Raw genomic sequence first — 12,850 nt, 5'->3', positions numbered from 1 at the left:
GACCCGCTGAAAGAGGCGGTTATTAAACCGCTTCTTAAAAAACCATCTTTAGATCCGGCCAATATGGCCAACTATCGCCCAGTCTCAAATCTTCCATTCTTGGGCAAGGTGATTGAGCGAGTGGTTGCTGAACAACTCCAGGCACGCCTGGAAGAAGCGGACCATTTGGATCCCTTCCAGTCAGGATTCAGGCCTCATCATGGGACTGAAACTGCCTTGGTCGCACTGGTCGATGATCTCCGGCGGGCTAGGGACAAAGGTAAGAGCTGTTTCCTTGTTCTGCTGGATCTCTCAGCGGCTTTTAACACCATCGACCATAACATCCTTCTGGACCGTCTAGAGGGCTTGGGAGCTGGGGGCACTGTCATGCAGTGGTTCCGCTCCTTCCTCCTGGGCCGTGTTCAGAAAGTGGTGGTGAGGGATGAGTGTTCAGACCCCTGGGCTCTCACTTGTGGGGTGCCTCAGGGTTCTGTCCTCTCCCCCATGCTTTTTAACATCTATATGCAGCCGCTGGGAGAGATCATCAGGGGGTTTGGGCTGGGTGTCCATCAGTATGCTGATGATACCCAGCTCTACCTCTCTTTTAAATCAGAACCAGTGAAGGCGGTGAAGGTCCTGTGTGAGTGCTTGAAGGCGGTTGGAGGATGGATGGCGGCTAACAGATTGAGATTGAATCCTGACAAGACAGAAGTACTGTTTGTGGGGGACAGGAGGCGGGTGGGTGTGGAGGACTCCCTGGTCCTGAATGGGGTAACTGTGCCCCTGAAAGACCAGGTGCGCAGCCTGGGAGTCATTTTAGACTCACAGCTGTCCATGGAGGCACAGGTCAACTCTGTGTCCAAGGCAGCTGTTTATCAGCTCCATCTGGTACGCAGGCTGAGTCCCTACCTGCCCACTGACTGTCTCTCCAGAGTGGTACATGCTCTAGTTCTCTCTCGCTTGAACTACTGCAATGCGCTCTACGTGGGGCTACCTTTGAAGGTGACCCGGAAACTACAACTAATCCAGAATGCAGCAGCTAGACTGGTGACTGGGAGCGGCCGCCAAGACCACATAACACCGGTCCTGAAAGACCTACATTGGCTCCCAGTACGTTTCCGAGCACAATTCAAAGTGTTGGTGTTGACCTTTAAAGCCCTAAACGGCCTCGGTCCGGTATACCTGAAGGAGCGTCTCCACCCCCATCGTTCTGCCCGGACACTGAGGTCCAGCTCCGAGGGCCTTCTGGCGGTTCCCTCACTACGAGAATCCAAGTTACAGGGAACCAGGCAGAGGGCCTTCTCGGTAGTGGCACCCACCCTGTGGAATGCCCTCCCACTAGAGGTCAAAGAGAACAACAATTACCAGACCTTTAGAAGGCATCTCAAGGCAGCCCTGTTTAGGGAAGCTTTTAATGTGTGATGGATTTCTGTATTTTAATGTTTGATGGATTTCTGTATTTTAGAATTTCTGTTTTGTTGGAAGCCGCCCAGAGTGGCTGGGGGAACCCGGCCAGATGGGCGGGGTATAAATAATAAATTATTATTATTATTATGTCTGTCTGTCTGTCTGATATACCACCCTTCACTGATAAAGTATTAAGGCAGTCTACACCAATACAAACATAAAGCCAGGACAATAAATTACAGGTCAAATATAATAGTAAAAATGATCCGATAACCCTAGGATACAATAGAATTGTCACTTCCATACAAATCCAACTGGACAATCAATATGCCACACTAAACAGATTTATCCATCCATTCCTACACACGGGTTAAGTTTACAAGTAGGTACAGTTACACAGAACCAAAAAAGAGGACACGAATTTGCTTCAAGGCTTTCACTTCTTATGGTTATTTATCTTTCAAACCAGAGTTTGAAACAGCCCTTCAAATGTCTGACACCTTCAAACAGAGTTCCTGATTGTACAAACACCCGGTCTATGCAATTCTCTTCCCAACTCACTGTGTGTGGCTTGGGAGGGGGGGAGGCCTCCAGTATAAACTGGGCCAATATGTGTGGTAAGAGGGGACAAACTACTCCACCAGTTTTGTTCCTGTCTGAATGTATGAGCCAGGGAGGCAACTCTCTCTTTCTCCCCACCCCCAGCCCTAGTGTCACCACTTTAATTTTCATGGAAACTTGACACCTTATCTTGACCTTGGGAAAGAAAGGCTACTCTAGCCAGCTCTTCCTTCCCATGGAGATACAAACAAATGCTAATTAAAACAAAGCATGAATAGATGCCTTTCATCAGAGATGCCAATATAAAGAAAATGATTTAATACTTAATTAGCTGCAGAGCTCCTTGTACTTGCACAATGGCAGCAGGCGAAGGCTTAGAAGAAAAAGGCAGCGGACAAGTAGCTTCTCCAGGAATGTGGCCAGATTGGGAACCCCATTTGCTACAATGGTGGCAGCAGCAGCTGTTTTCTGAAATAGTTCCTACAAAGCCTTGGTTGCAGCATCCGCAGCAGCACTGCTTCTCATTGATATGACGATTAGCCCTGTCTGTTTTAAAAACAACTCAAAGTATAAACATGGCTGGCCACCCATTGGAGGTTTTTAAGCAGAGGTTGGTGGGTTTGAGCCCCATGTTGGTAAAAAGATTTCTGCATTACAGGGGGTTGAGCTAGATGACCCACGTGGTCCCTTCCAACAAAACAATTCTATGATTCTATGTCTACACTCCCTTATAATTGTGCATATAATTTTTGCCGTCATCAGGAACAAGCTTGTTTGACCATTTTCATCTTTTTCCAAATATATCTTATGATTTTCTAACAAGTGCAAAAAATAAAAAAGTGTCTTGTCTATTTTGATTTCAGGATTTCCATGATTAGCACCCCCCATGAAATTTGTCCATGGCAAATTCCTTTTGTTTTTAACCTTTGTTGCCTGTACTTCCTCAGCAGGGAGAGTCAGGCTACTTAGCTGGGACACCACATATATATTTCTGCTAGGCAATTAAAAACACGAAAAACAGTTGCACAGCTGCAAGAGGTTTAGCACCAGACAGCTGCTGGAAAAGAAACCACATGCCTCATACTTTATTGCAGTATTTTGAAAACTCGTAAGAGCACTATAACAAAACACAAAATGAGATATATATATATATTAGATGCACTTTCCTCAAAAGGCAGCTTCTGACTGTAGCCTTTTACTTTTCAAGTGCCAATTTAAGCCAAGATCATGCAGAGAGAAATGTGGGTTTGCCACTGAGCATACGGGCAACAGGCAAATCCAGCCAATTGCAGCTCCTCAATCAGCATCTCCTTGTATGTTACATGTGCCTGTCAACTTGACATTTTACAGATAAATCTTTGGCGGGGATGCATGTTTGAAATAGTGCCATCTTACTCTGGGGTACAGGCTTAGGCCAATTATGAAGGAAGGACTCTGGAGTGCACAGCCACATGGTTTTGGTTGAGTAATGAAATTCCTGCATCTAAAAGTTCACTTTAATGGCTATATTTGGGAATTGTTTTCTGCAGCACTTTCCCCCCAAGAATGTCATGTGGAACTGCCACATCTAGATAACAAATGTACTCCTGAATGATTAGGAATGGCATCGTTTTTCCAAGAACTGACAGACTATCTGATATTGTTGGTCTTTATGGTAGTTTAAATTATGCTTATTGCTTGTGAAAAAGCAATTTTAAAAATTGGGGAGGGAGATGAATCACATAGAATGTGATTTGTGGGGGGAAAGCTGTAGCTTACTGGAAAAGCATCTGTTTTGCCCACAGAACTTCCCAAGTTCAACCACCAGCCTATCAAGGTAGGACTAGGAAAGACTCTCTGCCTGAAACACAGAGAGCCATAGAATTGTAGAGTTGAAAAGTATCCCAAGGGTCATCTAGTCCAACCCCTGCAATTCAGGAATCTTTTGCCCAAGGTGGGTTCGAACCCACAACTTTGAGATTAAGAGTCTCATGCTCTACCAACTGAGCTATCTCAGCAGATAACATCCCAAGCAGACACATTCTCTCTCTCCATCCACCCTTAAGTTCATCTCTATCACTTTCCCCCAGGATCCTCACCCAAACCCACATGCACACTCTGTCTCTCCTGACTTGCAAAACACATAACTCCCCCTCCCTTTGTGGCTGCAGCATCATTTGACCCCATATTTCTCTTCTGGGCTGTTGTGTTTTCTGTTCCCACACCTCCACTCATGAAAACTGGAGATTTTGGGGGGCCCATCTCTGTGCTGTCCATGGAGGTGCAGGTCAATTCTATGTCCAGGGCAACTGTCTACCAGCTCCATCTGGAACACAGGCCTCATGAGACCCTACCTGCCCACAGACTGTCTCACCAGAGTGGTGCATTCTCGAGTTATCTCCCGCTTGGACTACTGCAATGCACTCTACATGGGGCTACCCTTTGAAGGTGACCTGGAAAATACATCACAGAATGCGGCAGCTAGACTGGTGACTGGGAGTGGTCACCAAGACCATATAACACCAGTCCTGAATGACCTACATTGGCTCTCACTACGTTTCCGAGCACAATTCAAAGTGTTGGTGCCGACCTTTAAAGCCCTAAAGAGCCTCGGCCCGGTATACCTGAAGGAGCGTCTCCACCCCCATCGTCAGCCTGGACACTGAGGTCCAGCTCCAAGGGCCTTCTGGCAGTTTCCTCGCTGTGAGAAGTGAGGTTACAGGGAACCAGGCAGAGGGCCTTCTAAGCAATGGTGCCCGCCCTGTGGAATGCCCTCCCGTCAGATGTCATGGGAATAAACAACTTCCTGACTTTTAGAAAACATCTGAAGGCTGTTTAGGGAAGTTGTTAGTGTCTGATGTTTTTTGTGTGTTTTTAATATTCTGTTGGAAGCTGCCCGGAGTGACTGGGGAGACCCAGCCAGATGGGTAGGGTATAAGTATTATTATTATTATTACTACTACTACTACATTGCTTTATGGTTTGGCAAGTTTACGGAATGGGGATTCTGTATTTTACATTATTTGACCGTTGAATTTTATTGTGGTTTTTCTTTTCTTTTAACTGGAAGCTTAAGGGTCACTCGTAAATAGTCTAAATAACCTGCCTGACACCAAGCAGTCAATATATAAATCCATTTTTCTTTCTAGATCTAGAGTGCTGTTGTCTGCTCTGCACCTTGATTTACAGTGCAATCTTATGTGTCTTTTCTCAGGAGTTAACATCTGATGAAGTGGAGTCTGGTCCATGAAACCATCTGCGATAATAAGTATTTCGTGCCAATGAGATTGTTCCATCAGCCCCAGCATTTCTGCTTCTCTGATGGAACCATCTCCCCTCTTTCCCCCCTGCAGTGTTTTTGGGATCTCCTGTCCTTCAGGGGCAGATGTGGGGGAGGCACATGCCAGGGGGGGGGGAGAGCCCCATTATGCTAAGCAGGAGTTTTTGAGCTGGCTTCTGCTACTGGAATGGGGTAGTTAAATCTGCCCCACATCTTTAAGATGTTTAAAATGTTTAAAGATGTTTATAGTGCTAGTGTAAAGTCAGGAGAAGGCTTTGTGAAGAGGAGGACAGAAGAACAGCTGTGAACTCCTGCTACTGGATACTACGGCACTACAAAGACATTTGACCGTGTACAAAAAAAGTACAAGTTGCTTTGAACCCAGGTGTAAAATGGCAGGGGCCAACATTTCCCATACAGTTTATGCTGTTATCACTTGTTTTCCTGCACAGAAGCAGTGACATCATGCTCTGCCAGTAGGAGTTTAATTGCAGCCTCACTTTAATGCTATCTGTAATAAGAGCCAACCCTGTTAACGTTGCCCCTAACAAGACAAACAATTACAACACAGTAATAAATACTCCTCCATCAAAGCTCTTAAAATGCTTGAAGACAGCCCATCTATTAGGTTTGCACTTGTGTCCCTTTTAAGGTTAACCTTGGAGGAGGTTTAAATGTCTGGTCTTCAATCTTTCAGAGGCTGCTAAAGTTTAACATTAAATAATATTAGTGTTGGTATAGAAAAATACATGCCTGAGAAGACACAAGCAAAAACCAATCCTTCATAGCTCTGCCTTGCAAAGGTGATTTGTGAGCCTCTTGCTAGGACTTGTTGACATGCACAATGGACAGCCATACCTGTGTTCAAAGTAGCAGGGATGCGGGTGGTGCTGTGGTCTAAACCACTGAGCCTCTTGTTGGCGGTTAGAATCCGCGCAACAGGGTGAGCTCTCATTGCTCTGTCCCAGCTTCTGCCAACCTAGCAGTCCGAAAGCATACCAATGCGAGTACAGTGGTACCTCGACTTACAAATGACTCGACAACCGAATTTTTCGACTTACGAATGTGGCAAATGGCCACACGTTTACGGATTTCTCGACAACCGAATGGAAACCGCGGCGGTTTTAGATAGGGTTTTTTCGACTTACGAATTTTTAGATGGGGTTGCTTCAACTTATGAATTTTTCCGTTTCCAATGCATTCCTATGGGAAATCGTGTTTCCAATGACGCTTTTCGACTTACGAATTTTTCGACCTACGAAGGTGCCTTCGGCACAGATTAAATTCGTAAGTCGAGGCACCACTGTAGATAAATAGGTACTGCCAGGGCTTTTTTGTAGAAAAAGAGGTGCTGGAACTTGTTGAACTGCCACATTGCGCTGCCACCATCCGTCTCTGCCGCACTGCCCCAATAGCCTGGCTGCCCCCCGCCACCTCCGCCAAGCAGGCATACCACCCTCAGCCTTTGTCGTGCAGCCCCGAGCACTGCACCAGGGAGCAGTGCATTTTTGGTGGGGGTATTCTGCTACATCCATCTGTAGGGCACAACATACTATTTTCCTGCAGTACTTCAAGTGTGTTATTGAGAGCAGAACTGCTGCAACTTTAGTAAGTAGTGAACTTGGAATTCCATCCATAACATCACTGAACATGATTATTCAAGGAGATGGGGGCCATGGTTTAACACAGCCTTCCCCAGTGTAGGGGCTCCAGTTGTTGCTGGACTAAAACCGCCATCATCCCTTGGCCATGCTGGCTAAGGATGTTGGGGAATGTATTCTTGAGATGGCTGGTTTGCCATGTACTGGTGCCATCATCTTGGCAATGGGGCCCATTGCACTCTGGCCTGCTTGCGGATCCACAGCAGCTGTTGCAGTGCTCATCAGCTGTGTATTGGGCTGAAAAAAAAAGGCTGCTGTACGTTCTGGGTCTTCAAGGTCCTTGCACCTCCTAGGAAAGTGCTGTGCAGGGCTGAAACTCTGGACAATACTGCAGACATCAAAGTTATCTCTCAGCCGTTTCATACATTTATTAAGCATCATCAGTGAAAACACTGAGCTTTGCAGAACATCAAACCCCAATACTAATAAGGAAGGCCTCAGTTCCCCGGGGGCTACTCTTCAAGTGAGAAAAGGAAATAGAACTACAAGAAAGTAAGCCTTAGCTGATGTTCTAAATAGTTCAGGGAAAAGATGTGTTCCACAGTATCAAAAGTCATTAAGTTATCCAACAAGATAAGCAGGGAAGCCTGTACTCTATCCATCCCTAGAATCAGATTATTCATCATGGCTACATTTCTTTCTAAAACATGTCCCCAAAAGCAAATTTAAAAGTGTAAACATGCTTCCTCCAAGAACCTCTGGGGTTGCTTTACTACCCAATCCACCAACTTTCTCAAAAAAGGAAAGTTGCACTACTGCCTACAACAGGCTAGTTCCTCGTTCAAAAATGCCTTTCTTTTCATTTTTTGAGTTCATTTCTTTTTAAACAGACAGGACATATCTTTTTCCAACGAGGCACTTTAATTTAGCCTGTGGCTCAACAAGTTCCTCTTGGTTGGGCTTCACAGCCACAATGGACAAGGATCTAAATCACCTGAATTTATCTTCACACCATCTATCAGCTGTAACTCAGTGGATAGAACACATGCTCTGCATGCAGAAAGTTTCAGGTTCAATTCCTGGTATCTTGAGTTAAGGCTGGAAAACAGCCTTGCCTGAAATTCTGGCGAGAGCCACTGCTAGAATAAAAAATGCCGAGCTAGATGAACCAATGGGTCTGACGAGGCTGAGGAAGGAATAGAGCAAAATTGTCACTGCACAGAACAGATGAGTCACCATTCTTATTAGTCTCTGAACCAGCTGGGGAAACCTCAGCAGGATGCTATTCAGAAGAAAGATTACCTTCACTGCAGTCATCCGTTACACCTGAGCAGTGGCAGAAAACAATGCTAGAGGCCATTCTGTAATGCTTGTTCAAAAATGTGGAAAAGTTATCAGTATTTTAATCATAGGCTATATTTTAGGTGCATGTTGTTGTGAGCAAATCATGATTAAAGCTTTGTCTGTTCTGGTTCCAAGGAGGATCCCATGTGAGAAAGAAAGGTTGGTTGTTGCAGTACCAAGGAGAATTTGTTGGGAGCAGCATGCTCCTGTGAGGGCTGGAGGTAAACTGAGGCCTTTAAACTTCTGCCTGCAGTCAACCTGTTCTGTGCTTTGCCCCTTCACTGCACATGCTATAGAATCATAGACTTGTACTAGAGCAGGGGTGGGACCTTCTGGCCTGCCAAGCCTCCCCATTTGGCCACTGAGGTCATTTTGTGGAAACCATGCTCCCCCACCTGACATAATACATTGCTTCTTCACCTTGAAGTGCAAGAGCAAAAATTAACTGCTGCTAAATTACACATATCTGGAACCACCCCTGGAAGTGAAGGACAATGAGGAAGAGATCCCACAAGCTGCAGACTTCACCAGGTTTTTCATTACATTGATTAATATGTCATGCACCAAACAGGTGATGCAGACATTTCCTTATATGCAAATTGACTAGAGTCAATCAGGCTTGCTTGCTCCTAAACGTGATTAGGAAGAGGAGGGTTACTTTTAATATAATCTGTATCAAAATAATACTTAGTACTTCACTACAGTTCCTACTGGGGGAAAGGAAGAACAAGTGACTAAAAGACCCAGGAATAAGAATTCAGAGCTTCAGTTTTGGAAGATGCTTGACTCCTGCAGTCTTTTTAATTGGTCCTTTCTTTGGGTCCAATATTCGTTGATTTCTTGGAATATTGCACTTTCCTCTGAAACATAAAGAAGGACAAACAGAATTCAGAAAGCACAATGAAACTTGCTCATGTTGCTGCAGAAACTGAAATTGTTTAGCAATCCTTACTACTATTAGACACTGCTGTCCCTGCTATTATAAAAAAACAATGTTGCCTAGATTTTGAAGAGTAAGTAGGCTGCCAAGCTTAAAAAATAGGGTTAATAAATAAACCAGATCGGATGCTTTTAGAGACTAATAAGAACACTTTAACAATAATTATTCCCAGTCCATGGTTTTGGAATAATACAATTTATATGATAATCAATAGGATGCTGAACATTTGAACAAAACCCAGAAATGATTCAAGCCGGGAATAACTGGTATCAATAATTTCTTTGTAAGAGACGGAAATTGTTTTCTGTGTGTCCAATTAAGAGTTCTCTGCAGGAACTATCTACTCCCTAGAATCAGTGTTCAGTTCTGTGCCCTTACATATACAATTAAGGAAGCTGGCTAGACATATTCTATTATCTTCCCAGGGAATATGCAGCCTTCATAAACATAAAGATGGACCCATCAGCATTCTGCATTACTTTCCATTGAAAAGCACTGCTCTGAAGTTGGGTGTTCACAGATTACATTGCAGAGAAAGGCACCCACCTGACAGAATCTGGGTCAGATTTGTAGGGAGAAAGAGAAATGATTATGACCTTACATTTAATTCTGTTGTTCTGCACAGCACAATATACCCAGAGTTCTCCATACATTTCAGAGAACTTCGGAAGGGTCGCCATTCCAAAAGCAAAAGACTGACCCCACACCATCCCCTCTGTCATACAACAGAGAAGTTGCAGTCTTCTCAGCCTAGCTTTTCTTCACACAAAAAACCATGAGGTAAGATGAGGGGTCATGTATGCTACTCTAAGCTCCTTGGGGAAAGACACAAGTGTAATAATAAAATTAATTCAGGCAGTAGTGGGGGTCTCATTCTTACCTCCATGCCATACTTTGGAGGAAGACAGAAGGAGCAAGAGAAAGAAACACTCTCACTGGTCGGTCTTTCTCTAAAGTTGGTAGAAAGGCAATGAATAGATGTTATCTCAGGGGTCCTCAACTTTTCAGGGTCAGTGGGCACCAGTCACAAACTGGTTGCTGTGGGAGTGTGGCATAACACAAAATGGCTGCTGTAAGAAAGAGACTGAGCCAGTACAAACAAAAATGAAGCAGGAAGAGCAAAGTCTCTCATGCACTGTAGACTTTTGAGCAGATATTTAACTGAGACCTTTCGTGGGTGCCACAGGAAATACAGGCAGACTGCAGTGGTAACTCCTAGGTTATCATGATAAAAAATGGCCGCGAGAGCTACGCCCTTGACATTTTGACTAATAGTTTTCAGTGTAATAAGTGAAAATCACTTGTGGATTTTCCATCATATAGTATGCTTTTTAAATCGATGAACTAACACAGTTTGATTCCTGTTTTAGTTGATATTGACCGCTCCACACATCAATGGGGGGCGACTTTTGCATGGGCGTGCACAGCCCTGATCCCAGAGGCAACTCCCTGGTAGTTCGGGGCTGGCATCGCCTTCCCAGGTAGGATGCCAGGGGTCTCCGCCTACTCAAGCCCAGCGTCCAATCCTGCCTGGGGAGGTGTTGTCAGGGGATGGCCAGGTAAGGGGAGGGACTGTCCGGCTTACACAATAGAATTGGAATCTTACCTCCAAGCACTAGTTGGTTCCAGAGCTTCTCCCACCCTCCACACCCTCATTCATGTTCTTTTGCAGGTTAACTTTTTCTCTACAGGTGCACAGGCGCTGCTACGTCAAGGCCGCTGTTGAAGGATCGGAAAGGAATTGTCCTGCATTGGCAGTTTTCGCCTTTCCCGTAGCAATACGTCACAACTTTGGCGCTGTCAGGCCTTGGGCGGAATTCTTTGGCAATTTTCCTAGAGGGAGGGGCGTGAGGCGGAGACCTCACCCCCTTTGCGGTAACAGGAGTGGGGTATTGGGGGAAGCCTTGACCATGCCAATAGGCGTCATCACTTCCCCCTTCCAGCGGCGGCGATCCCCATACATGTGGATAACCCTGACGCCTCCCAGAACCCCGGCTGGGGACCGGGAAGGATAACGCCCAATGCCTGAGCCAAGGTCTCCCTACATCTGAATCTTAATAAAGTTGTGGCCAATTTGAATCCCATAGCACGTTGTTATGTGTCTTTATTCTGTTCAGCGGGTCGCCTGGGGGTTTGGGGGACTCCGCATGTCCACGCAAATCAGATTAAACTAAAAGCCAGTTTACATGGGAATTTTAAACTCTTCTCCTAAAGCTGACTCACTTTTGGCTGACACTGACACAACAGAAAAATGTGGTTTTAGTAGATTGGAGACAACAGTTTGGTGTCAGGGTAGTTAAAGAACAATGTAAAGATGGATTCCTCCCCCCATACCCTTTTCATTATTGGGATTCTAATCTGTGTTAGTGATCGCAAATAGAAAAGCAAGAGGTGGCATTTATTCCGAATGAACTGTGTGGGAGACAGATTGTATAAGCTCCTCTTTAAAAGTGAATCATTCAGGAAATCTTCCTCCTACAGTCAGGAAGCTGACTCTGATTGGCCTGTGCATGGTGCTCATAAGCATCATCAAGGTCTATATGTTGAGTATGGAACTTTCCTTATCACTTAAAATACCCCTTACTGTTCTAACAGCAGATATAGAAGTTTGCCTGAAGAGCGCTATCACTTCTTAAAACACTTCAAATAACTGTCTTCCACATCCTGAGGTAGTTTTCAGGTCAGTCCCTGGGGTGCAGAGATATATATATATATATATATATATATATATATATATATATATATATATATTCACATGTACTATACCACCACACATGCCTGGTGCCCCACCACCATATGTTGTCAAAAAAGAGATTCCACACGGATCTAATTATGTGAATTTGTCCATGAAAGCAAAAGACTGGAAAACTAATAGAATTATGGCAGCTGTCATTAAATTCACACAGAAAGAGAAATTAAACATGCTTTATGTGAGATTGTTACCCAGTTATTTAATTATTGCAGAACTAAAAAAAAAAGCATTGATAAACGTGAATGATTAATAGACTTGTAAGGGGGTCAGAATCTAAAGAACCATGCAATGAGTCCAGCTAGCCTAAATGAACTTTTGACTTGTGTTTTTTGAACAGTGGGCCTATGGCCACTTCCTCTAGAACAGGCATGTCCAACTGGCCGATAGTGATCTACCGTTTCGTGGTAGATAGCAACATCTTTGGGTCTTCCTCACCCCAAAAAGCTGGTCAATTCAAAGGGTAGATTGCTGCCAGTAGTTTTTTAAGTCGGAGTATGGGAGTAGATCACATTCTCTTGGGAGTTGTACAAGCCTGCTCTAGAACCAAGAAAAATTTCACAAGGAATATGTGGTTTGGACTGCTGATTTCCTGTTTCAAGAAAAAAGCCCCAAATCTGTATTAAGTATTATTAATTTCATTTCTACATTGCTTTATATTTCTCTAGAAAAAGTCTGTTTACATTATATTAAAACATCAAACAAAACCATCCAGAATAAAACACTATTGAAGAAAGCCAAATATAAAGTATACATTCAGAGCAACATAATTACCAGAAAACTAAAATATTATTTTAACGATTTCAAAATAAAACATTACAAAGGAGGCAAACTACAGAACATTTAACACAGCAAAGTTAACTAAAACAAAATTGCCTTCAACATTTCAAAAGAAAATGTTACTAAATGCAGTCAAATATAAAACGTACCTTTACAACAACATAATTAACAAGAAAATAAAATATTATCATAAGCATAGAACCTATCTGCTGCTGTTGGTGCCAATCCTG

At 44.0% G+C, this 12,850-nt stretch overlaps 1 protein-coding gene across 4 annotated transcripts in view; it reads right to left on the bottom strand.

Moving 5' to 3' along the window:
• Nucleotides 1-695: 695 nt before the first annotated feature.
• Nucleotides 696-12,850, bottom strand: part of CCDC169 (coiled-coil domain containing 169) — a 34,714-nt gene continuing 22,559 nt past the window's right edge. For 2 of the 4 annotated variants that reach the window (XM_035116214.2, XM_035116215.2), the window contains exon 8: nt 696-9,011. In XM_035116214.2, coding sequence (XP_034972105.1) covers nt 8,909-9,011 — 103 coding nt within the window. In that variant the 3' untranslated portion in view covers nt 696-8,908. Of the gene's footprint in view, nt 9,012-11,834; nt 12,433-12,850 lie in introns of those variants that run through there. The other 2 variants (XR_009557502.1, XM_060273779.1) reach the window with 2 other exon arrangements.

This window comes from Zootoca vivipara, chromosome 4 (genome assembly GCF_963506605.1).
Source record: "Zootoca vivipara chromosome 4, rZooViv1.1, whole genome shotgun sequence".
NCBI classification, from domain to species: Eukaryota; Metazoa; Chordata; class Lepidosauria; order Squamata; family Lacertidae; genus Zootoca; species Zootoca vivipara.
This window is presented reverse-complemented; position numbering and strand designations above follow the sequence as displayed.